The sequence below is a fragment of the Phalangium opilio genome, unplaced genomic scaffold (genome assembly GCF_054372755.1).
Source record: "Phalangium opilio isolate 3A_F unplaced genomic scaffold, DU_Popi_V2 ptg000011l_1, whole genome shotgun sequence".
Taxonomy (NCBI): Eukaryota; Metazoa; Arthropoda; class Arachnida; order Opiliones; family Phalangiidae; genus Phalangium; species Phalangium opilio.
The window spans coordinates 7,390,610-7,416,706 of record NW_028324147.1 but is presented as its reverse complement, the minus strand read 5'-3'; the positions used below and the strand labels follow the sequence as shown (position 1 = coordinate 7,416,706).

General features: G+C 38.1%; 2 protein-coding genes across 2 annotated transcripts in view; both read left to right on the top strand.

Moving 5' to 3' along the window:
• The window catches only part of LOC149710176 (uncharacterized), a 177,256-nt gene that overhangs the window by 2,295 nt on the left and 148,864 nt on the right, over positions 1-26,097 (top strand). The window lies entirely within an intron of this gene.
• LOC149710179 (uncharacterized) lies at positions 22,218-23,308 on the top strand. Its single transcript, XM_089860766.1, has 3 exons — positions 22,218-22,358; positions 22,497-22,759; positions 22,848-23,308. Exons 1-3 carry the CDS (start codon positions 22,218-22,220, stop codon positions 23,161-23,163), a joined length of 720 nt encoding a protein of 239 aa, XP_089716892.1. The 3' UTR covers positions 23,164-23,308.

Sequence of the window (26,097 nt, the reverse complement as noted above, 5' to 3'; positions counted from 1 at the left end):
GCAGTCTTGTGAAATATGAATCACTGATTGGAAGTCAGTAAAGTCAAATGAAGTCCCAGTTTGAAATCAAGTGTAAAATATTAACGTCAAGTCACGTCGTTCCTCTCCCTCGCGGTACCTCAATATGGAGTGATGGCAGTTCTACGTATGCAAACGTCACACCCTTCTATCTCTTAGCTCAGTGTCATCCCCCTACTGGGCGCGTACTGTATCCCCTCTTACAAGAGCGCGCCCAGATGGAGGGATACACAGTCTATGCCCATCTCTACCACCACTAGTCTATAGTCAGGAGTCCATCACAGAGGATGTTTATGGACTATAGACACTTCCATTATTAACATAGGTGAAGAGAACTTTACAGGGCGCAGGGGTGCATCAAGAACCGCCGCTAGAGGCAGTGAGAGTTGACTAGCTTCCGGCTTCATCTTGCGTTGCCTCTTGTTGAATCGGAAGAGACCCCTCCGACCCTGCTCGATGGTTTCTCTATAAGTAATTTCACGAATGGTCTATAGCTGCTTTAAGAAAAATTGTCGTGAGTGTTAGCAGTTCACTTTAAAGGGTTTGTGTGGGCTTTTGATATTAATATCACCTCTCATTCGGTTTTATGGTTGAAGGTATATTTTGCATACGACCTTGAAAACACGCAAGGTCTTTCACGCCCTGTTTTTCGAATATAAATTGAATCGTTTTTCTTCGGGGAAGTTTGAAAGTTTACGTGTTTAGCAAAATGCCAAAACGCCTAGCGGGCAATGGGAAAAATTTGCATATTTTGAATTTGATAGATCACGTGCTTTTACCTTTTGATGTTTAGAGTATAAACAGATTTTTTTATGCCGTTTTCCATCTGATCCAAACTGTCTGTTACCATGGAGCAATATTTATAGAGATACACCCGTAATGCAATGAATTTTTATGGAAACCGATGAAACTCCCATAAAATAACTCTATGCAAAATGGCAATGGTTTTGATGTTATCAATAATTGACGTCATTCTGTACTTCGACGTATTTATTTATTTTTTAATTCTTTTTGGTTGATCTTTGGGGGTAATATAATCATAAAGTACTATCCATAAGTATGGGGCTGCCGTGGAGGCCTATAGTAAAGGATTTTGTTCATACGAAACAATATTGAAGAGACTGCAGCTCCATCTTTGTTTTAAAGGTTTTTTTTTCATCAAACAGGAACAAAGTAGAGACATCTGTAGAGATAGAGATCACATTAGGCGATGGTTTATTTTTTTAACCAATACGCCACCAGGTGATAGACCAATACGAATATTACATACAGAGGAAAAACTTCCAGGGGCACACCTCCGTACTGAATAATCTCCCTCACGCCACGAGACGCCACTAGAGGCAGCCCAATCTCACTGTATGTGAAAGGCAAGCCGGACTCGGTCATGCCTCTAGTGGTGTCTCCTGGCGTGATATCATTATCCAGTATGGAGGCTTACCCCTGGAAGTTTGTTTCCCTTAATGTAATACATACTCGTATTGCTCTACTGTGCCAGGAGATGTCCATTTAACCTTTTATATAGAACGAGTGCTCTTAGCAGATATCCATTAGACACATACTTATGAAGAGTATTACGGGGTTATGGTGGAAATGTCATTGGAAAAGTGCTAAAGCTAGCCATATAACAGTACATCTGTTATTTGACAGTATGTTTAACGATAGGTGACTCTTCTATCCGATGCATCGTAGGTGTCAGGTAACATTGATCTACACGGTATAGATTACCGCATCCACCGACCGGATCAGAAAAGGGCGACTAGTTTTCCATTTTTTCTGCGAAGTTTGTGTCGAATTTAGTTCGCGTCTCGGATATTTTCACGAAACTACTACAATTAAAACAGTATCCTATTTTCACCTAAGCGAGAACCATATAAATTGTGAGAGCCTTAGCATGTAATGAACTGAAACTTTCCGCAATGTCGTTATATGCAATTTGCCAATAAGGTAAAATTGAACAATGGGGATAGGGAAACCTCAGATCAAAGTGCTTTATTTGGGTCTTTGATGGGTTCTCGCAAGATGCGATATCTAGTTTACTAGGGAGAAGGTATAAATTAGCAACATTTCCAGCTTCATCTCCAGTCCAAACGTAGGTCCTGAGTTTAATCCTCGCCTCTAAATTACAAGCAGCATCTCATTGGTTCTTGAAAACTCACGTCAGCGCGACGCGAATGACGAAAGTTACGTATTTTACGACTGAGGAGAGGCGAAATAGCCCGGCCTCCTTTTACGTCCCCCCTTGTATTTTGAAAGGTGGACTGGGACTATATCGCGCGAATACTTAGGCATCTAATATCTTCTCCCTAATAAACTAGATATCTTTCTTGATTCTATCTTTGAATAAAGTTGCCAAGTTGGGAATATTTTGAGGGAGATGTTTCAACTTAGATATTTCTAACCAACTTGTTCGGTGCCGGGAGACTCTTAAGCGTAATGACAGGCTTTATTAGAGACGTATTAAATGTCAGTATTTGCCCGAATGAATAATGGAATTTGGAAAAATGTTGTTGGGATCATTAAAAGGCGGAGTTGGATCTATGGTAGCGTCGCCTGAGGGCTCGATTTGGCGTAATAAAGGTCGAAGCGGACATATCCGAGAAAACGGGAAAGCCATTCGCACACGACAGCGCTCCTATGTCTCTAATTATCATTACCACACGCTCTGTACTTTTTAGAAAATATTACCAGATATTAAGACCAGTTTCATAAAGATGACATCTTCAAGATAAACTTTTTCTTTACTAAAGGGACAGTGAAATTAACGAACAAGACAGGAACTCAAATCCCTTGTCATCCCTTTTAAGTCTATGAGCATTTACGTCAAAATGAATTCTAATTAATGTTAATATTAATGCTTAAAACAGGTAGTGGTTTCTAAAGGTTCACTAACACTCGGGGTCTTTAACTCGCTTTTACCATGTAAATTGGTACCACCAGACCCTTTAGAGTTCAAATTTCGTTATAATAAACGAAAAATATTCATTAAATCAAAATAGCAATGACCTGCTGAGAACTTTAGTATTGGAACCTTCACCCTAGCATTTAATCATTAGTTGTGCCTCATTTGCGTTTTTATCGATTGAAAAGATCGATGATGTTAACGATGTTATTATTGTAAATTATCTAGTAAAATCATTCAATGCTCATTAATGGACTTTCTAGTCTAAATAGCCCATTAATTTGGAAGTCATCGGTCTGAAACTAACAAGTACAAAGTCGCCGTTCCAATCTGAGAAACAGTAACGAATTCTCCACGGATTCATACACCATTCCATTAATTCTAGAAGAGACTCAAACACCATATGGTCGGAGTCTCCTTGGGTTATTCCCCTTACTCCAATAAGCACCGCTAGAGGCGATGCGAGTTGGCTAGCCTTCCGACATGTGTAGTGAACTCGGGCTCCCTGTGACGTTGCCTCTTGGAACCGAGAGAAATAACCTAAGAGGCGTGTGCGTCATTTCTTTCCAAGTAGTTAATGGTATGGTCTGTTCTCTCTGATCAATCAATAGGAAACATCAGATTAGCTGATGTCGTCATAACTGTGTTGCCCTCTGACAATAAAGAGATGTAACTTGCAATTTTGTGTTTGCCCATAGAGCTTGGCGCGTGCGACGGGCTCCCTGGTGTTTCCTTTTTACGTATATCACTGAAGATTATTTAAACCACAAATTTTAAAATAAACATCGAGCCAGTATGGGCTCTATTCGGAAAAAACAAAGTAGTTTCGATTGGGGTATTAATGATCGATGCGGAGTTATACACTACGACCTCTTTCAATAATATATTCCGCGTTAATTATTACTGTTTCGTGTTCCCTTTAGCAGTAGAATTTGTCGGGGCTTTAATTTGGCGAAGAAGAGACGGTTTTCTAATGAATGTAATCGAGACTGTTTCTAGTTTGAACTGGTCTCCTGATACTCCAGGATGACTGTTACCGCCGCTTAGTTATTAGTGGAAGCAAGTTGGCCGCAAGCGAATTTCGTTTTACAACTTTACATTGAAAATGAGCCCTAGCGCAGTCTAGGATCATCCGTGAAAAGGTCACGTGGGGGTTAATGAAGGAATGTTCACCCGCTGCCAGCGTAACACGTTCTACATGAAATAATATACATTTCATATTTTACCTCCCTCCCCTTTTATCTCGCGGGGATGTGACCACCAAGGTCGTCATTAATTCGAGAGCAGCAAAATTAATTCTTTCATCGTGAATTTATTTAACTTTACCACGAATGTATAGAATTGATTAAAAGGATTATGACTTATAATCGTAAAGGACAGCTTTTTCACGATGTCTGTGTTGTCGTCACAAAGTGGGAGAGGTTAGGGAACTGACTCGTGGCATAGTCACCTGGCCTGGAACCAACAATTAATCGTCGACGCAAACTTCACGTGAAAAATAGACCTACTAATAGACCTTTTTGAAATAGAAAATGGGTAGGCAACTATCAGTATCTGGACATACAAAGGGGTTGATACATAGCCGTCTTTGCACACTATCATGATACAAAAAGACTACAGCGCAGGCCCCAAAAAGCGAGATGGAAGGCAGTGTTTTACTCTAGGGTCTTTCCCTCTTGCTTTACCATTTCGATGTAACTAAAGTTTTCTAGACAACTCTGGTTTAACTAAGTGGGCGTGGCTAGTAAACTGTATCACGTGGCACGGTGGCTAGTGACTTGGAATTGTGTCTAAAAATATCACGTCAAAAATCATAAGCTTACGAGTGTTCCATGAGTATGACGCTTCCAATACTTTGTAATGCTAGAGATTTACTGAGTGATATAGTTCGAGAACGACACGAGAATTGATTACACTCGTTTTGCAGTCCATCATTCTGTTTAGTCTAAGCCTTTGACAGCGCCTCACCAGGCGTTGCTTTACGAGAATCTATGACGTTTCCAATACGTCACTTCATGACAAGCTCTCATTAACCAGTGACAAACTTATGGAACATATATTAACTTTTGTTGTCCGTACCAAAGTAGTTTCGAACAACTGAGGACCGTCAACCGAGGACAAATGGACGACGTAATATTTGTGTGTTAGTTACCTGTTAAGTACATCGTAATGATTATTGTAAATTATTTCCCTTGCGTGCTTGGACAAATTATAGCTCCCTTATTATTTACCCAATGTTAGACAAGAAGGAACAAAATCTTTCTTGTTAGAATTAAATTGATTCCATCCTGTACCCTATAGCTCCCCAAGGGTACGACTTCTCCTCTTAAATCATAACATTGGACTTTTATTTCTATATGGATTATTATTTGGCCCTCGCGGCATATTTTGGGGGGTTTCCGTGAAGCAACATCTCCAAGAGTATTTTAATGGATGACCCAGAACTTGGCGCATAATTTATCGCCATTAGATTTTATAAATCTTATAAATTTTATATAAAAATTTTGTAACTTTAGATATCTAGTTTTGTTATATTCCATGCACGAAGTTTATGAAAAACATAAAACAAACATATATTATTTATACAGGGTGTTTCTGATTAGTCTGTCATAAATTAAGGGGATGTTCTTTGATCAATTTTGAGTCGCAAGTGCAATTTCTATGACATTTTGCCCGTAAGGCCACTGTTTTCAAGTTAAAATTGTACATAGTATTTTACGGATGACCCCTTAAATTTAATTAAGAAACTTATTAAGACAGTGATTTCTAATTAAGGGGTCATCCCTAAAATTCTCGAATCATAACTCAAAAATAGTGGCCCTTACTACAAAATGTCGTAGAGCTTTTTGACTCAAAATCACCCAAAGAACATCCCAATTGATCAAAAACACCCTGTACAGTATAAATTTTTCAGGTTAAAATTCTTCAAAATCATAATTTCACGTTTGCTAACCCCTTAACCTTCATAAGCAAATTAAAAAAACAATTTAAGTTGTCACAAAGCAGGAGGAGTTTCAAACTTAATTTTTAAACTTAGGGTTGGGTGTGTACAGCGCTACGGTGGTAATAAAAACCTTCCACAATTACGATAATTTAATCCAGAAGTATATGAAATATACTTTGGAGAGAAGTGTCCAAAATTCCAGCAGTGCTAGAGAGAGATGGAAGTTTTACCCCCGTGTCTTCCCCTATTAGTTAAATAGAAATGGTCTATTCATCAGTCACCGATAGATGGAGTAGGAAATTAAATATGTGTAAGCTAGTAAGACTCGTGTGCATTACATAGGGTGGCAACCTTCTTTTGTTATCATCTTCTGATTTAACTTTAAAGTCAAGCCACGTTAAAGATACCCAAGAACACCAATTAAAGTATATAAGTTAGCATTGTTTTTCAGCTAACAGGGGATGGGAATTTTTCTTTCACTGAAATTGACGCCCACGCTAGAGGCTCCGGGTCATAGGGTCACGGGTCAATCCCAATTTTCAGTGTGCTACGAAATAACTTGGTAACCAAACTCTCCCCTTATCTCAGGCCCTATTTGTCAAGAATTCTTGATTTTTCTGCTCTCTGACGGGTGTGGTTTTTTCAGCGCCTTCCTTCAAACGATATCCTTTTTTTACCTCTCCGAGTTACGATGAGAGGTATTACACTGGACGTATCTGTGTGTTTGTCTGTCACAGCGTTCGCAGTTGCCAAATTTTTGCAAACGTGTTCGCAGAAAGCAATTTTTGGCTTCTACTTCCATCGTTAGGATTAAGAAGTAAACGGCGATCGGCTATAAGGGTTACGAGAAACGTCTAGCCTCCCAATGGCAGGGCTTCCACCAAAGGTTCACGAAATTGCGTGTTTTCTTATCCTTTATTCTAAATTAATCGCCTTATATACCCTAAATTTCCGAAAACAAAATTTAAAGAGGCATACGCTAGAATTCAAACGTCAACCATAGCTACGTTTAAAATGATTTTAGGAATAAAGTTTCTTTAAACGTTCTAACTATAATTAAGGTAAATAAATGACAACTAAAATAATTAATTTCAATTATATTTAATTATTTAAGAAAACCTGTTAATTGCGTCTCAACTCGGAGAGGTTTCTTTTGGTTTACCAACTTGGTTTCTTTTAGTTGCCCATCTTATACGTGTGGGTATATTCGGCGAACGTCCTTGCCCTCTACCGCGAACTATGGAAACTTCTTCTAAGGCCCGGGCGGCTATATATATGTATTTTGGGCAGGGTGACATAGGACGTGCTTGTTCAGCTCGATTATAATTTAATTCGAGTCTATGGCTTCGGGGAATTCCCCCATCTTTCATATAATAAAATTTACAAGAAAGACCAATTTGCGAGCCTTACTTGGGATGGGTTGGTAATTTCATCCGCGCCTTTAATAAGCAACTGTCTTAAAATATTCTCATTTAAAGAATAGCGTGAATAAACATAAGTTTCCATTCTGATGTGTTTTCTCCTGTTTTAGATGTCTATTACGATAGAAGTTTATGAGATTCGAAGTAAGAGATGGTAATTCATTTAAAAGCCATCACCTAAGGGGTGTGAAAATTTCTTCCCTCTTTATGAGCTAGATGTGGGAGTAGCTTGTATTAAATCCCTTTTAAGGACGGCACCAAGGCCCACGAGACGTGCATGAGGCTACTGAAATGTCTATAACCTGACCGCTAGATTGCAGTGCGACAAGATTTCTTAAAGGGATGTACAATTCTTTATGTAGGGGTGTGTCAAAGACTATATCTTGTTGCTATTTCGTGTAGTAGTGATTGGGCAATGCCACGTGACATTAAACGTGGAAATACTTGGCAAATGCCGATGCCCGATCGAAATGCACGGATAACATTACGAAATTCACGCATGCCCAGTAGAGCTCTATTTGATGAAAGATAAGCTTAATAGATGCCACGCTTAGTGTGGTCATCTCTTCGTAGACAAAGCTTTTTTAATGCCCTTTTGAATAAGCCTATTCCATGTAACTAAGAGAGAAAGACACGGGGTGAAAATTGTTTCCGTGTCGCTTTTCGGCGCCTGCGCTCTAGACGCTTGGTTCCAGAGAGTGAGAAGAGACGGCTATGGGTCAACTAGCTTGACTACCTCCTTTTTTACTTAAAAGAGCCTTATACATCTTAATTATTACTCCAGTAAAGCTACTCCATGCAAAAACTCAATGAAAACGACATGTCGATGAATACTTCGTTTGTAACATTCGCTTCTGATTCCATCCATGATACATAGGAGGAGGCCCGTTGACGCGATCATATCTTATAATAAAAGACCGATGACATAAAATTGGTCTCCTCCTATTCGCGTATATCCATATTTCTCTCGAGGCGTCCGAGCCCATTTCGGGGATTAGGAGAGGCTGGGGTCTAGTGCCTATTAACCTTTTTTGTATCTCCGAGTAAGACTTAACGCAACGTTTACTAAGAAATGGAAACTTTGCTGAAGGAGGCTTCAATGAGGAAAACCGATCAACTTGTCCTGGGTAGAGTTCGCATTAAACACAAAGTCAAATATTGGTCCGAAAGCAAATATCACTTTACCAATATTGAAGTGATTTGTCAATAGTAATTCAACCATTATTAGGGCACTCTAAATCTGTGAGAAAATGTCGAACAATTCCGTGTCTCATTTCTCTCTTCTGTCCATTATCTTCGTTGGGGGCACTTCATCTCGCTATAAACAGCTCAACTATTTTATAGACCTTTTCAATGTTAAAAAGGTGGTAGGCAACCCTTAGCATCGGGACATGGATGGGGTTGATACATTGCCGACTCTGCGCACTGTCACGATACAAAAAGACTACAGCGCAGGCACCAAAAGCCAGGTGGAAGGCAAAGGTCTACCCCCGTGTCTTTCCCCCCATTTTACATCAAAATGGTCTATTGTAACAGTTACGAATGAGGGTTCAAGAATCAGACGAAGAGCTTAAGTTTTTAATTGTCTGCAAGCCATATGCCACTATGGACAGAGTATGGAGCAATAATTCAGGACAATTAGCTGTAATGAATGCGTTAAGGAAACCATCATTCTCACTCCAATAAAATTACTCCACGGAAAATGCAAATAACAAATGGAATTAATAATGAAACCCTTATCTTAGTCAAAACGAAATCGGCACACTAAAACTGCCACAAATAAGCAGACAGTCTGGGTAATAATGGCCAAGTTATGATATGTCCTTCATCCCTGTAAGCTATAGCCAAGGTGCACCTATTGGCGAAAAAACGCAGTTAAAATCATCTTTTTAAGTGGTGAATTTCTACGTATTCGAACGGGTCTCGGGTCTGATATACTTCAGGGTGTCTTGGATGGATAGGCTTGGGTGGATAAATGGTGGTCTCCGAGAAGGGGCGGTGATGAACCGTGGCGGGTTTGAGGTGGGGCCATCCACCATATATACACCATCATCATTTCCCCAACTCCCTTGCCAAAGGAGAAGGTATATATTTTTCGTATTATATGAAGGGGGAGGGAAGAGGGGAGTTGAATGAAGACGACGGTGTTTCATTGAAAAGATGGCCCGCGGCGTGGGAGAAGCCGACCAACCGGCCAACGAGAAGAACCGCAATCTTCAAAATGGATATTACCTTTTCAAAAATCCATTTTCACCTCGTCCTCAAATTTACCCTCGCATAGCGTTAAATCTAATAAGATGATACCCAAAATTTTGCGACTGTCGAAGAAGTTTAGCAAACGTGCTCCTTTGTTAGTAGCTGATATTCACAATCAGTACGTCGCGTGTTAGGAGATGCTTCTGGCTAGGTTGACGACTTGACGATGACTTAATGTCCTCGGACATTGAAAAGGCGGTTCCAAGTTCCTAAATTGTATAACACTCATTAACAACTCGCGTCCAACTTGTCTATAAACAAGAAAATCCGTGGCTAAGTTAGATCTTAAGTCATTTAATGGTAAAGCCGCGCGGAGAGCCGGGGTCATTTGGAGTGGAAGGGCGAGGTGCCTTATACTGCGAGCTGCAGTTCTGGATGCGGGTTACAGCGCTCTGGAGATTGAGGCCCTCCTTCGTATTCATCTCTGGAGCGACACACCCTTTAATCTTGGCCTCGCAACTCTAGGAAAGCGATTCCTCTTTAAAAAATTACGTATGGCTCGAACGATATTAACGCGTTATACAACGAAGGGAGTGTACCCAGCGCGGGAGATGGACCAAAGATGATAGTTTCAAGGCTGAATGAACGCGTAAGAACGTGGGCCGTTGCGTGGGAAAGGTCAAATTCGAAGGGGTCATCTTAGCCCCAGACACCGATATAATCGCCATCTAGATTGCTAAAGTACGTTTCTTTCATATTAATAGCATCGCGCTCGAGAGTCCATCTTTAAATAGTGACCTTAATTACCCAAAAGTTCAAGACTCGCACCGTGCTACATGCTTTTCAGTACACAAGCTGTTTATATTGAGTTGTATTTTCCGCATCTGCAAAGTAATAATGGAAAGTGTTCACCTGGACCGTCATCATGACCTTGCATATTTGCTTCAAAATCATTCAATTTTAAAAAAGTCGAACGATGTTTTCTTCAAAATTGTTGTCATTCATCACGACCTTGGATGCATTATTCAAGGTCATCATTCAATCGCCATAGAAATCTTAACCCTATCCTTACTATAATTACTAATTCCAATCACGTAACCGTTTCTAAACGTATAAGTCTGCAAGCACCACTTAAGAAGATTAAATCCGTACAGTCGAACCATTTCCCCGATTCTTTCTTTTTAGGATGGTGTGGTTCTTTCTTTAATCTATATACGGTTGTATTTGTTCTGGGCCGACGTTAGCGCCTCGGGGGTCGTCGGGACTCGGGAATCGAGTCGAGAGCAAACACGGAATGGCGGCGGGGGTTTTTTAAATCCAGTGGCGGCCAAGAACTAGTCTCGCATGTGCCTTCTTTCCTTATAAGTGCTTTTCCATGAAGGAAATGTGGGTATTAAGAGAAGTCCTCTTGGATGGCACCCGTCCATCTTCCATCTCGCGTATACCGGGTCCGTTTACTTTAAGGTGGGGTCCGGGCCAAGCTACTTCATATCCCGTCGAGAGTTCTGACAGTGGCCCTTTACTTTTGATGACAGCTTCTGCCCGGGTTCCCGCCACAATTCGCCACCGACTACAGACTAACGTATATAACAACACCCCCGCGTTAATCGATCCTCTTATTTCTCCATAAAGTTAAAAATGAACGAGAGGCTAACCACTTCCTTTAATTCAGTTATATGAGGAATATATCAATACCTCCCTGAACATGTAACAGTCTCTTAAGGTCGCCAAGAAGTCTTGCCGGGTCAAAGAGAGATATTACCAATAGTTAGCGCAGAGATTGTGTGAACCGAGGTGTAATCTCAATTTAGGGAGACTTGAGTGGAAATTTGACCTTTGAACCTTTTGAAGTCTGATACTGAACTCGCTAGCAAAGTCCAATGCTCAAGTTGACTGGTCATACATGCCTTGGTGCCAATACACCCAGCGTTCCAGCCCCAGTGATTGAAGACAAATTCTGTTGTCACTTCACAAAATGGGTCCTTATCACTTTCTGAAATGGTAAATACTAGGAATGATAGAAAGGAGTTATTTCATAAGTCGTGGGAAAATAGTAATTAGCAATTTTTTGTTGCCACGATAAATATGGTGAACGTGGTAAGTTTCTTTGTCTACAAAATATGTCCTAATCTTGTTTGCTGCATTTTTCGGCTCGGTCTTTTCGGCATTCTTAAAGGGTTCTTAGAAATAAAGGGGTGCAATTACGAAATGGGTCACTCTTATTTATATGAATCGCTTTATTATTACGTTACGAGTGGGGCGGCAAACTTATCTTATTTTAAACCCTGGCACGGACGGTGAAATGACTGCCTAGGAGTATATACGCCAAACCGGCTACTGTAGACGAAACGAGAATCAGTAGTACCATAACGTTTCTTCAAGGATTCTTGAAGATGTTTCTTTTCACTCCTGGTCTGTTTTAATTTTTAAGAATTCAATCTAGCATTCGGACACGTTGTTGAGGAGGCGTTTTTGCCCGAAGCTAGCTCCAGAATTAAAACACGCGCTCGTGTTTTCTTTCCTTCCTTGCACTTTTGCAAATCCGAAGATGGTGGTGGTGCGCTTTTATGCAGAAGACACTTAACCGAGTATAGCCTAGACGTTGTAGAACACACAGTACATGGAGGTTGTACAAGGATAAAGCGAAATACGTGCTTCCAAGACGTTAAATTTTTTAATCGTAAACGAAAATAATAATCTCAACGTCCCCCGCTAGGTGGCTTATACCCCTACCCCCTTGGTCTTGTTGCATCATAAGCTGAAAACCATAAGTGTTCAATGCTGAACCAAGAAAAATACTGCACGTATAAAATTTCATGCACAGTGTCTACTGGAAAGAGATAGATGACGGTCCAGTGTTGTCTTCTGGGAGACTGCTGCGATCTTTGTAATAATTCTCTGCGATATCACAGGCAAAATTCTGATTACTAATCATCGCTGATATTTTTTCGAAAGACGGCTTATAGTTGCTGTGGAAAGGCAAGACCATTATTTCGATATGGCAAGTAGTGCCGGATCAACATCCTTTGGGGCCCCTAGACACTAAGCGTTCGGGGACCCACTGAGAGCTTGGGGTCACTTGAGCTCCGGGCTCCCTGGCCTTACAGTGGCTTTTAGATAATCCGACACTGATGGCAAGAGGCCAGAGCACCAATTCTTTACCTCCACTAACCTTTGGTGACTTGGCTACTGCTACGTAGAGCACCGTTCACTAAGATTGAGTTAGAAGTTAAGTATAAAATAGATTTTCTCTTGTCTATCCTTGTGGAACTATGTGAAGCACCGATTTGGTTTTCTCTAACTTGGGGGTTACAGTTATGTAGATAGTGGAGAGTTGATGGATACTTATGGGTGATAAACTTTTGATTCCATATACAACTAAAAAGAATTAATCCGCTTCTGGAAAAGGAGAAAAAGCATTCACACCCATGCGTGCTCGCGCGGCCTGCAACGTGGGTCAAAGGTCGCGATAAAACACGGCTTTAAACCGGCTAAGACTCTTACGCGGTCCTGCCTATCGCTTCTCTAGGAGGGCGGACACATTTTAACCGCGTGGGTTTACTCTAGAAGACTGGAAGCGAAATTGCCTTACCTGTAAAAAAACCTCTAGAAAGGTAGACTTAAGACTTTCGTGGGAAAGAAGCTACGTTGTGCGTGAATCGGGTTAGGTTATTTTATTATAACCAAGTTGAAAACGAGTCGTGGATTGACCCCGACTTGACCCCGTCCCCTCCCCTTTCGCTTTTAACGTCCGGTGATGGTGACCGTTGAATTGAATTATACAATCTCAAAAAGGTGCAGGCACGAGTTTGATTGAAAACATAACGTTGGCAAGTAACTTCCTCGCTAACGAAATATTGCAGTGTTGTAAAGGTTTTTAATAAAATGTCAACTTACAATACCGAAAAATTATCTTTCATAGTACATATTCTTATCAGCTTAAATTCCGGTCATCTGGAAATTAAGTTTCCAAATTACCAACAGAAGGGAAATTTTATTTCTCCCAAAATTTGAATCGGTAATTTACCTGGTAAATTACTGCTTTCAAATATTTTCGTAATTCACGTCTCTAAGGTTCTTAATTGGAATTGGTTTAAAAATTAATTCATAAATAAATTCTAACCTATTATAAAGATCTACCCCCTATAGTAGTGGAGGTCATAGGTCAGTACAGAAATAGAATTATTTTGGTTTCCTCGTGATGGGCAGCGTTGCGTGGGTTGTACTTTTAGTTACATCTTAAGGGTGGCGCAAATATATTTTTGGGTTGCCTTGTTTCTTTCAACTTTCCTAACTTTCATTCTTTTTGGGGAAAAACCCCTTGAGTTTTTTTATTTTCGGCCATTTGGGAGCTCCACCCTGTGTACCTGTATTACTATGGAAGACAACCACGGCTCTCGCTCGGCCCTCACTACCTTCTTCCTTCCTTCTTTGGCTTCTTCTCTTAAAAGAATTATTTAAACGAATTAAGCTTAGAACTTCTTGAAAAGCAAATGCTCGCTGTAAAAGAGGCGTTTACCTTTATTTACACCTGCCTCGATGAAAAGAGTCTACAGACGAATTTGCCATCAAGTGAATTTTATCTTTAATTTTACTCTAGACTTGTAATGGGACCAGCTAATTTTTTTTATCTCCAATTAGGCTAGTTAGAATTGATATAAAAAATTGGTTCATGTGAATAAAACTTTATCACTTTAAAGTGATATGTTTTAAGTGATATGAATCGTTTTATGTGATTGGATTAAATTCATTTTAAAACAGGTTTCAATTAGACTTGAAATTCTGTTGAACTTGGAAATGTTAGGGTAAATATTGTTGACTAAAAATTCAGGGAAATTTAAAATTTATAGTAAAAATCGGGGAAAGTATAATTTAGGGAAGTTAAACATTTATAGTAAAAATCCAGGAAAACGCGGGGAAATTTATAATTTACGGCAAAAGTCAGGGAAAAAGCAATGAAATTTATGATTTATAGTAAATTCAGGGAAAACTCCAGGAAATATATAATTTATAGTAAAAATTAGGAAAACTCAGGGAAAATTATAATTGTAAAAATAGGGGAAATTTATTATTTATAGTAAAAATCAGGTGAAACTCGTGGAAATTTATAGTTAATTTCAGGGAAAACTCAGTGAAATTTATAATTTATAGTAAAATTCAATGAAATCAGGGTAATTTGTGAGGCTTGCTCAAACTTAAAATAATCACACCCGTAGCTATAACGGTTAAAGACCCATTCCACATCAACAGGTACTAGGTGGCCTTGCACCTGGAAATATCACGGAAATGCATGTTATAAAACCAGGACAACTCAGGGAAATCGTTTTTTCAAAAGAAGTATGAACCCTGTTAAAATACAACTATTAGTATTCGTTTGGATGTTTGTTCTTTATGCACAGACACAACAACTCGCTACCGAATTTGACCAAACTGCATGATTGATATCAGTAAAACTAGAGGAAGGTTTATTAGAAGTGGTTGGGTTCACGAACAGTTAAGAACAGTGTCCTATTCTAAACCCATAACATTTTAGTTTTATGAATAGCCCCTAGTTAATCATTGTTTTGTTTAGTTTGAAATTTTGGAAAGTCAAATATTTGAAAAGTCTTTCTTTCTAAAAAAACAACAGGCGAATATTTTATAAGGGTGGGACCAAAGAGTACATAGTGTTTAGTGTCTACATAGACAGGAAACTCTTCCTCGGTTTCCAGTCCTTTAATATATCCCGGGGCAAGGCCGGGTGTAGCTTAGCTATAGCATCTCCGTTTAAACTAATGATTAAACCCAGCAAGTAATATCATAAACTCGAATATAAAGTATAGGAATGTGTTTGACTTTCGAAATTGCTACCCCTTAAATGTATTTCGGTGTAAAAACGCGTTTAATGACAGCATGCAATTAGCTATGTTTTTATAGTAAATTTAAACTCGTTTGGAAATCTTTATTTCCGTCGTAAAATTGTTTTCAAAAGGATGGGTTTATAGTTGTACCGGGTGATCTCTTTGCACTTTCCCATCTACCGATTTGTTGTACACCTGAAATGTGGTACCTGAATATGTCAGGTATTTTGAAAACTGCAACTTTTCTGGGAATTTTATATTGGTTCGGTAATTTTCTGATAATAATAACAACAGAGTGACGTCATACGTTATTTTAACTGTAATATTTATATATTTTAATAATACTCATGTATATTTCGAAGCCTTTCTTCTTATAATCTTTTTAAAAAAACTATTTCACCCAAAATTTAACAATACTGCACCACTATCTATTTAACAAGTTCTTGACGTCTGTTATGGTACTTTCACAACAAGTATTTTTGAACATTATAGTTTCCACTAAAGGTGGTTTTTGCCGTCACCCCTTGAGTGTTGCCATTGTCGTTGGTGAGTCAATTGATTGCAGAGATAAAGGCTAACAGTTCAGTTTCACTCAGTATTTGAGCAACTTTACTCGCAGAGTTCCTGACTACACTGCACTGAAGTTTCTGTAGCCCCTTTTGTGAAATCTATATCTAGGCTATCGTTAATTAAATTAGAAAATCGTTGTCTTTCAGTTTCTTAATTAAGTTTAAGGGGTCAGTTTTCAGCCGTAAAAAACTGGAAACATAACTTGAAAAAAGTGGCCCAAACGGGAAAATGTCATAGAAATTACATTTTCGACTCAAAATCGCCCAAAGAATATCCCCCTTAATTTATGGCAGACTTATCAGAAACACCCTGTATATTGTACTTTAAATCCCTGTAAAATACAACGTGATACCGGTGCATCATGGGACAGCACCAAAGCAACACCCGGTATGCGCTAAGTATTAATTAGGTTTACGATGTACGTAAAATGCGGAAAATTTGACAAGCGTATACCGCTTCAATTTCTATACGAAAGAATTTGACCTTTTTTCGCACCCCTTTAGAAATATAAAATAATTTCCCTTCAAACCCAATTACCGGCTGTGCTTATAGCTCATATCAAGCATGCCACCCTTAGATTTCTAAGTAATTCTCGACTCGAAAGGTTAAATTAGGCGGATTTTTATCATTCCATTTCGTTTCAACGACTCCCATCAGCGGGGATCCCGATCTTACGTCCTTCGAAGGTTATTCCATAAGATAAGTTCCATAAGTTTCTCACTGGTTACTGAGAGCTCGTCATGAAGTGACGTAGATGAAACGTCATAGATTCTCGTAAAACGACGCCTGGTGAGGCGCTGTCAAAGGCTTAGTATGTCAGACTAAATAGGAAGATGGACTGCAATTTAACCGAGTGTAGCCATAAATTCTCGCTTGTCGTTCTCGAACTGTCTCGAGATAAGTCTCTAGCATTACGAAGTATAGGAAGTGTCATACTTATAACCATAAGTTTATATGATATGTTTCATACTAATATGATGACGACGCCAATTTTTGGGTTGAAAGTCATAGAATCCTGACCCCCTTTGGCGTATTTCCCGCTTCAAGGGTTAACTGGTATCAGCCCCTTGGTAATAAAAAAAATCCGCGTACTAAAGATACTCCCAATTTTAATTGATTCCCTCTAATCCGTTGAAATATTTTCACATTAAACTGTGTTTAAACTGCCTGTAAGTATAGAATAATTGTCGTTCGTGATTTTTCATAATTACTGCGATGATTTTTTTTCAACAATTTATGAAGGTAAAGTGACCCAAAAATGTGTTTAGCTTATAGTTAAGAATCTTATGTTATCAGGGGTAGATTTAATTTTAGAAGTAGGAATGGAGAACGGTCAGTATTTACTTCAGTCCGACTCGTAGCCCAGTATAGAGCCCCTCCCTCCAACACGTACCGAAAAGTTTAAATTATCTTATTGGCTCACTTAAACTACGTTTTGATGACGTTGCTGACGTGGACGGCGAAAAATACGTAATTCTTCCTTTTTACCTCTGTCACTATGACCCGCCTCTTCTTTCATACCCTTCGTTCCATGGAAGGGGGGTCCAGGACTTTGGCGCGCCCACATTACTCTGTTCTCCATTCCTACTTCTAAAATTAAATCTATCCCTGTTATAATATAAATATTTGAGATGTTTATTTGCTAGTTTCTTTCTTTCTTTATTTGCATGTTTGTTTGATGGTTTGTTTGTTTCTTTCTTTCTTTGTACGTTTGTTTGTTTTATTAATTTTTTCTATGTTTGTTTGTTTGTTCCTTTCATTCTTAATTTGTAGATCCTTTATTTGAAATAATGATTTTTTTATTTATAACGATATTATTTATTAAACTTGTTTAATCTTTCCTAGAGCCTCTAGAAAGTTTCGAAGAATTTTAAATCTTTTAATTGATGTTTTAGGGTTGGGAAACTTATCATTAGATGATTAGAGGGTTGATCCGCGAGACCACACTGATCGTTTTTATTTGCTTGTAAAGAGATAATTGTTTACGTGAAGAGGGTTTTCTTTATTTTTAATTATGGGTGTCGCCTCCTTTAAATTAAATTAAATTACCCTTTTAGGTAAAAACACGTATTTGGTGTTAGGCATGTGAGGGGATGGACTCATCGGCGGCGTCGTGTTCTCTCAGCAGCACACGCCCAAGCATGAAAACCAAAAGTATCACGACAAGCTATAAACATTAAAAGTGATATTTCATCTTTTAAAAATAGAGCTCTAACTAAACATATCAAACTTTCAAGATAGATGATTCTTAATTTATAATATCCTATTAGTTGATTCCATAAACAACTTATGAGCAAGAAGTGATATCTAGTTTATTAGGGAGAAGGTATAAGATGCCTAAGTATTCGCGCGCCATAGTCCCAGTCCCCCTTTCAAAATACAAGGAGGCCGGGCTATTTCGCCTCTCCTCAGTCGGAAAATACGTAATTTTCGTCACTCGCGTCGCGCTGACGTGAGTTTTCAAGAACCAATGAGATGCTGGTTGTAATTTAGAGGCGGGGATTAACTCCGGACCTACGTTTGGACTGGAGATAAAGCTGGAAATTTATACCTTCTCCCTAGTAAACTGGGTGTTACTTCTTGTTATAAGTGTATAGTAGAGCTCTGTTACCCGCAGCGTTTCTCCCGCATAATTAGAACTAGCGTTGCATTAGTGATGATCCAAACATATGTTGAGCAAACGCAAATGTGTAGTAAGAAGTACTGGTTCATCACGTGATTCGTGTTAAAATTTATATAAATTATTTAAAGGCAAGTTTCGTGCCAACAGATATTTTGGTAAAAGCAATTATTTCAAGGGAAATTATTATTTGATGTAATCCTGCAAGCTGAGAGAGGGTCATACGTAAGGAGGGTCAAAGGTCGATGAAAGGGTCAAGCGGGAGTGGTGGCATCTACGCGGCAACGTTCTTTTTTTGATAACCCATCTAGATAAAAAGCTATTTGCATAAAGACGCCGCGCAGAAATGAGGCCACGCGTGGATTTTATGATGAAACTCTTTTGAAATTACCACTCCAAGCCAAAAAACCCGCACCGTATACGTAAAAAGATTGGTAAAACCAGATTAACACCACGAAAAAGGGTCGTACCTTTTCAACCCTGAACTTTAATTTCAATCCCCTTTGGCCCAACAGCCTTCTAATATAAACGGTCTGTATAATCATACCATGAATTTATTTTGTAGTATACATGAATAATAAATCGGAATAATAAATTCTGTGCGGGTATCTGACGTTAAATATAAAATAGTAGTGGACCAACGCCTACGAGAAATCTCTTGATGTACAATTGCACTATTTGATACCCTTTTTTACTCGGTAATATCAACTATATTGTTTATTAATAACATATAACTATAATACTGATGTTCTTTCTCTACATAAATATTACCAGAAGTATATAATACTTTTCTTTAAGAAAAGTGTACCATAAAGCGGGGTAATCCTAGCATGATTCTTCCCAACATCCCTTAACATTTGGAGCAAGGTTACTAAACCGAATCACATACGCGAAAAATAGTTCCCTCATCATTAGGCCTAGTGCTTAATTATTTGCCAAGGCGCATGCACTCGTGGTTTTTTGTCCCACGTCAAGACAATCAAGGTTTGTGGGTTGATTGATGAGGATTTAGTACCAAACCGTTAAAGAATTCAACCCACGGTGCGATGCCCATCTGAAGTTTGATGAGCGGGAGAGCAAACAAAAAGGGTGAGCCTGGAAAGAATCATGTTACATAACTGCGGTATTAAGAGGATACAGAGTGTCATCCTTCTTCAATCATACCCTTCTGATATTACATGTTGATGTTTTGCAATAAATAATTGTATATAATTTGAAAAATATCAGGGCGTCACAATCGAATTTGTCAAGTGTCATTGTTTATATTAAACGGCTCATAAAAATGCATTGAATAAATATTGGGATAATCGTTACTTGAGATATTTTAAGATCAAAAACAAATTCTAATTTTGACTTGTATTTTGTGGCAAGGCACATTATTGTCTAGGGAGTTAGACGACGCTTAAATTTTCAAAAACGGCTACCCTCATAGTAATCTATAATGGAGTGGATTCAAGTGTACTTGATAAAGACTACTTTATTGCCTACGGGATTTTACATTGTGTCTTAAACCGCAACAGAGTTTTATACAGTATACGCTTGGTCAAAAGGTTAATGTGTTTACAAAGTTTCATCCGGAAAATGTGGACTAAGTTTAAATTAAGTAACGATCGTCGTTTTGCGAAATAAACACTTATGACATTTTGTCGAAAATAAGCACAGCGCAGAAGAGTTCATATAAATTTCGTGCATATCAGATAACGTAACAGATTCCCCTTTTCTCAAAAATTTATTTGAGCAGTATTAAGAGACGTTATCCAAAATGTTATTTTCGAACATAACGCTGAAAATGGCTACAGACAAGGTAAGCTTTCAAAAATATCCTGTTCGCTTCTTAGACAATGCTTTAAACTGACTTGGTACAGCGAAAAACAATTTTCACATCACAAAATAATTAAAATAACATATTTGGACTTAATTCTTTTTGATAAAACTTGGAAAGGCACACTCTGAAGAGTTACTTGTTCATTTGAAAGTATTCAGAAACGAAACTTAGCTGTAATTTTTAAGTTATTCGATGTACTTGACCACCAAACGCCCCATGCTTTTTCTATGGAACGCTAAGCCTAAAAACTGTTAACATTACGGGAGCATGTGGGTTCTTATCTAGAAGGGCCTATCGACCCTCTAGAATTGAAAGAAATAGCTTAAATTGCCATTTTTTATCAAATTTAAAAATTGCAATGATTTCAGAAATACATCGTAGCCAATACGGGCGAATTAAATTTTAAATCTATTTCAAAACACGTTGCTGTTGTAACGGAATTTTTAACCAGTTTCAAAACGTAAATACTAATACTAATTAAGTAAGATATCCGATTTTAATCTATAGAAATTTCATTTTAGAAATAAGCTTGAGTTGATTCCTGACGCTAGAAATCTAGTAAGTAAATTTTTATTAATTTTCGGTTAAGCAATAAACCCTCCCCCCACCGCCCAAAAAAACCCCAAAAACTATGGAATATTTTACGAAACATGGACTGCAAACATTGGTTATAATCTTGCTCGCGTTTTCCCAGAGAGTTTTAAGTTATGGAATTTTCTAATCTTAGAATGCCGATTTGAGATACAACTTGGTTGATTATTGGAATAATATTCGTAACAATGAATATAAAGATCGGTATCAACTGGGATCGCCCATGTATTTCACTTATTACTCGTTTTTGGTCAAATACGTTCGACATGAAGACGTTAACGTCATCAAAATTTTTAAAATGTCCACTTATGGAGTATGAAATTGCAATAATGACAATATTCCTCAAATTTAAAATGGAAATTAATTTTTTAGGTTTTGTTAATTTTTTTCGCATGCGCTCTACTTGTCAATTGCAAATTGTCACGATTGGGAACAACGAAAATAGGCAAGAACTATTTCCTGACCTTGAAGCCTTCATATAAGCGGTTCCCTAAATAGCGGTTTTCCAAAAAAAAATGGCAATTTATCCGTTACAGTAGTTCCCTAAAGAGCAGTACAACCGGGATGTAAAAATCGATAGTAGATTATGATGGTGTAGGTTGGGTTATTTGAAATGCAATTGTATTATGCAAGGTTAAGTTTTATTGTTTGAAACCCAGTTGTTTTATGTCAGGTTAGGTTTGGTTATTTGAGCCCCAATTGTATTATGTCAGGTTAGGTTTGGTTATTTTAGCCCCAATTGTATTATGTCAGGTTAGGTTTGGTTCTTTGAGCCCCAATTGTATTATGTCAGGTTAGGTTTGGTTTTTTGAGCCCCAATTGTATTATGTCAGGTTAGGTTAGGGTAACATAACCTGTACTTAAAGGGGCTGTTCGCACCGTGGAACAAACAACTATCTTCCTCATAGAGCTTAGCATAGAGGGTGGGTAAAAAGGGGTTTTGGTCTGCCCCTTTAATAGCAGCCGCTATTTTTAAAATAATGCTCGTGTTTTTCCAGGGCCGGATTAAAGGGGGGGAGAGGGGCACTGGCCCCCGGGCGCAAACTATTCCCCCCTTAGCAACATTTGCTGTTTCTTTTCTTTCCGACTTAAGGGGGCTCACTTTATCTCGGCCCCCGCGTGTAAAATTGCTTAATCCGGCCCTGTGTATTTCTGGAATTGCGGTTGCTTTCTTGGGAACTGCTGATACAATGTTGACTAAAGTAAAACGCTCAAGTATAAACTCCAAAATGCTCTTCTTAAAACGAAGGTGATTTCACACTGAGTTTTCTGGGCATAGCAATCATGTTTATCATGTCAATAATCAAAGCCAATATGTCATCGTACCACGCTTACCAAACATCCCCAAACATCCACACCTTGGACGAGTTGATGAAGGAGTCCAACATGAATGTCATCGTCCTTAATGACGGTGACATTAACCGCTACATGAAAGTGAGTCGTTATACCTTTATAATGTTTTCCCACCCTAGATTTCTATTAGAGACTTTAATCTTATTAAAATTAAATTGTACCACTTCTCCTTCACTAAAAGTCTAATTGCGTGTGTTGATAAAAATTATGAATTTTCAGGAACACTACAAGACATTTTTCGATGATTTCCAAGCAAGGGGTGGGTTTAACAAACTGAAAAAATCAGGGTTGGACCCTCGGAAAGTGTTTAAAGAGAACGAAAATACCGCTTACGTAGCGTGGTTTGACACAACATGGCTTCACTGTGGTTACTTTTATTACCTTCACGGAGTAAAATTTGGTGACGCCTTCAATGTGAAACACTTTTCTTATGTTTTTCCAAATAATGCCTCCTTTGAAGGCAGAGAAATATTCGCTCAAAGGTACTCTGATTTCGTAATGCATATTTTAACAGCCATCCTAATATTAAAAAGTAATGAACTCATTAGCTCTTTTATGATCTATTGAAAGGCTGCAAACTTATTTGGAAACTGGTCACGATCGGCGTACTGAATTCATTAAGTTCAAGTCTAAGTACTGCATCGAGTTCGAGTATGACACCAAAAAAGACCAAAACATGAAGAATTTGTCCTCTGATCTGAAGAGTTTGGCTCTGGCTTTTGAAATTCTAATTATCCTGTGCATTTTGAGCATCGCCTGTTTATTGATCGAACGTCTCGTACATCCCTCGCCCAAGTACCATAACAAGCCGATTGAAGATTCCAACAAAGAAAAATACAAATTCAGATCTATGGCGTATTTCCGTTCGAGGTATCCTGATTTGTGAGAAGTTGAGAACTAACTTCAATTAGAGTTCATTTACTTTTCGAGAAAAACCACATTACCCACTCACAAATTGATCAAGGTATGTACGGCACTTTATAGATATGGGAAGCCCTTATATGAGCAGTTCGCTTATGAGCGATTCCCCAAATAGCAATTTTCCGAAAACGCAGTTTACCCAGCAGTTCTCGTTAACGCGGCGTACCGTTACAGCAGTTCCCAAAAAAGCAGTGCAACTATGAGAAGTGAAAAACGACAGTCATTTATGATGGTGTGGTTTTGGTTATTTGAACAAATTAGGTCTGGTTAAACTAGGTTACTTGTATCAAAGAATTCTCAGATGAGGTTAAGTTTGATGATTTGAACCCCAGTTGCAGGGTTAGGTTAGGTATTGTTATTTCAACCCAAATAGTACTAGGTCAGGTAAGGTTAGGTTATCGTATGATGATCTTGTTGTACTTCATAGGTAGGTTAACTCAAGCTAAAAACTGTTGCAAACGCCATTTTTAAAACATCGATCGCTAGTTCAAAAACAGCAGATTTGAACAACGTCGCTGTCATGATGTAGTACACCGTCAATATAATATTTACACTGATTGTCACCTTTGTTTACACAGTAATATCAACTATAAAGGCGACGTTCTTTCTCTTCAAATATATTAAATGTTGATGTTGTAATTAATAAATACTAACAATAAGTGTAATGTTGCAAAAATAATTCTATAATTAGAAAAAATTATCAACGCGTCCAAATCGAATTTATCAACTATAGTTTGGTTTTTTATGTTAAACGGCTACTAAAATGCATTGATGTGAACATTAGTTATTGGGATAAACATTACTTATGATATTTTTAAAGTCCAGAAACAAATTCTAATTTAGACTTGAATTTTGGTGACAATACAAGTTATTGTCAAGTGAGTGAGACCGCGCTCGAAATGTCAAAACGATTAAGCTCATAGTAATCTATAACGGAGTGGATTCAAGTGCGCTTGAAGTTGATAAAGACTACTTTAATCCCTACGGGATTTTACATTGTGTGTTCAACCGCAGCAGCATTTTATACAGTATGCACTTGGTCAAAAGGTTAATGTGTTTACTAAGTTTGAAGTTTCATTCGGTAAATGTGGGCTAACTTTAAATTAAGTAACGATCGTCATTTTGCGAAACAAACAGTCATAAATGATATTTTGTCCTTTGTCAAAAATACGCACCTTGCAGAAGAGCTCCCTGTATAAGTTTCGCGTAAATCAAATAAATTATTAAAAACTTTCGTGTACAGTATAATAATTGCATTTATTGATACCCTTAATTGTTTACATTGTAATATCAACTATATCTTTTATAAATAACAAATATATAAAGATATTATTGATACTTCAAATTTATTAAATATAATTAATACTTATAATAATTAAGTGTAATACTAATATAATTATGACACTACCTATACATCGTAATACTAGAGACTTACAACTCGAGCTAGTTCGAGAACGACAAGCGAGAATTTACTACACTCTATTTTGCCATTCATCTCCTATTTAGTCTGTACTAATCCTTTGATTGTGCCTCACCAGGATCCATGACGTTTTACCTACGTCACTTCGTGAAAAGCTCTCAGTAACCATTGACACACTTATAGAACATATCTTATGAACTTATGATACTATTAATAAGTGTGATGTTGTGATAATATATACTAATACTAAGTGTAATGTTGCAAACGAAATTGTAGTATATCATTAGAAAAATATCAAGGCGTCACAATCGTATTTGTCAAGTGTTATGTTAAACGGCTTAATAAAAATGCATTGATGTGAACATTCATTATTGGGCTAAACGTTACTTGGGATTTTTTAGGACCAGAAATAGATTGTAACATCACCGCTAATGTTTTCAAAATTTGAAATTGGAATTGTAAACAAGTGAAAAAGATAAGAACTGTAAAGCATTATTTTCGTGGGCAAAAAGAGATATTACACGCAATCTTTGATAGATAGGAAACCTGACTGTGATTAGTCCTTCGAAACGTTTGTATTTAAGGCCTACTCTACTGTTAAACTTCTTGCTAATCGCGTATATACAGCAGTACCCTATTCCAAACTATTTTGACTGAAATATTTGTGATAAAGAAGCACGCTAGTTAAGCCTTGCCACCTGCATCGGGAATAAGGTCCTTTAACTGTAATTTCTATTTTCTTGGAGAAATTGAGTATTCTCTTAGTAGTAATAAGAACACCTTATGCGCGCGATTTTGCCCTGAGATAAAATTCCACGCGCCCATACGCGAGAAAGCGAGTGTCTTGAAACTCGTAAAAGATCACGAAGATCATCTATAAAACACATTTTTTTTTCTTTTTTCAAGAGGAATTTGTGAAAATATCTTTAAAGGAAGCGATTGTAATCCAAAGTATTTTCTGATGAAATAGCGAGCTCGCGCCCACTCAACGAGAAACGTACGTACGCGTGCCAAGCAGCGAGATAACGATGCTATGGCCAAGTGTTTTCGACGATAAAAACTCATCTTGGACTATAAATTGCTTCCAAGAATAAATTGTATCCGAAGGGGATAACAGAAGAAGGATGACACTCTGTATCCTCTTAATACTTTTAATGTAACAAGATTCTTGCCAGGCTTACCCTTTTCGTTTGCTCTCCTGCTCATCATACTTCAGATGGTCATCGAACCGTGCTAGGCTGAATTCTGTAACTTTTTAGTACTAAGCCCTCAGCAATCAACCCCACAAACCTTGATTGTCTTGATGTGGGACAAAAATGCACAAGCGCATGCTCCCTGGCAAATAGTTTAGCGCTAATAAATTAATGATGAGGGGGAATTATTTATCGCGTATGTGATTCGGTTTAGTAGCCTTGCTATAATAAATGTTAAGGAATGTTGGGAAAATCATGTTACAATTACCCCGCTTTGTGTTGGTAC

Excerpts from the sequence above, each read along its gene's own strand:
- LOC149710179 (XM_089860766.1), top strand. The coding sequence starts at position 22,218 with ATGTCAATAATCAAAGCCAATATGTCATCGTACCACGCTTACCAAACA. Across the intron at positions 22,359-22,496 it reads ACATTAACCGCTACATGAAA|GAACACTACAAGACATTTTT; the intron begins GTGAGTCGTTAT and ends ATGAATTTTCAG. Across the intron at positions 22,760-22,847 it reads AGAGAAATATTCGCTCAAAG|GCTGCAAACTTATTTGGAAA; the intron begins GTACTCTGATTT and ends ATCTATTGAAAG.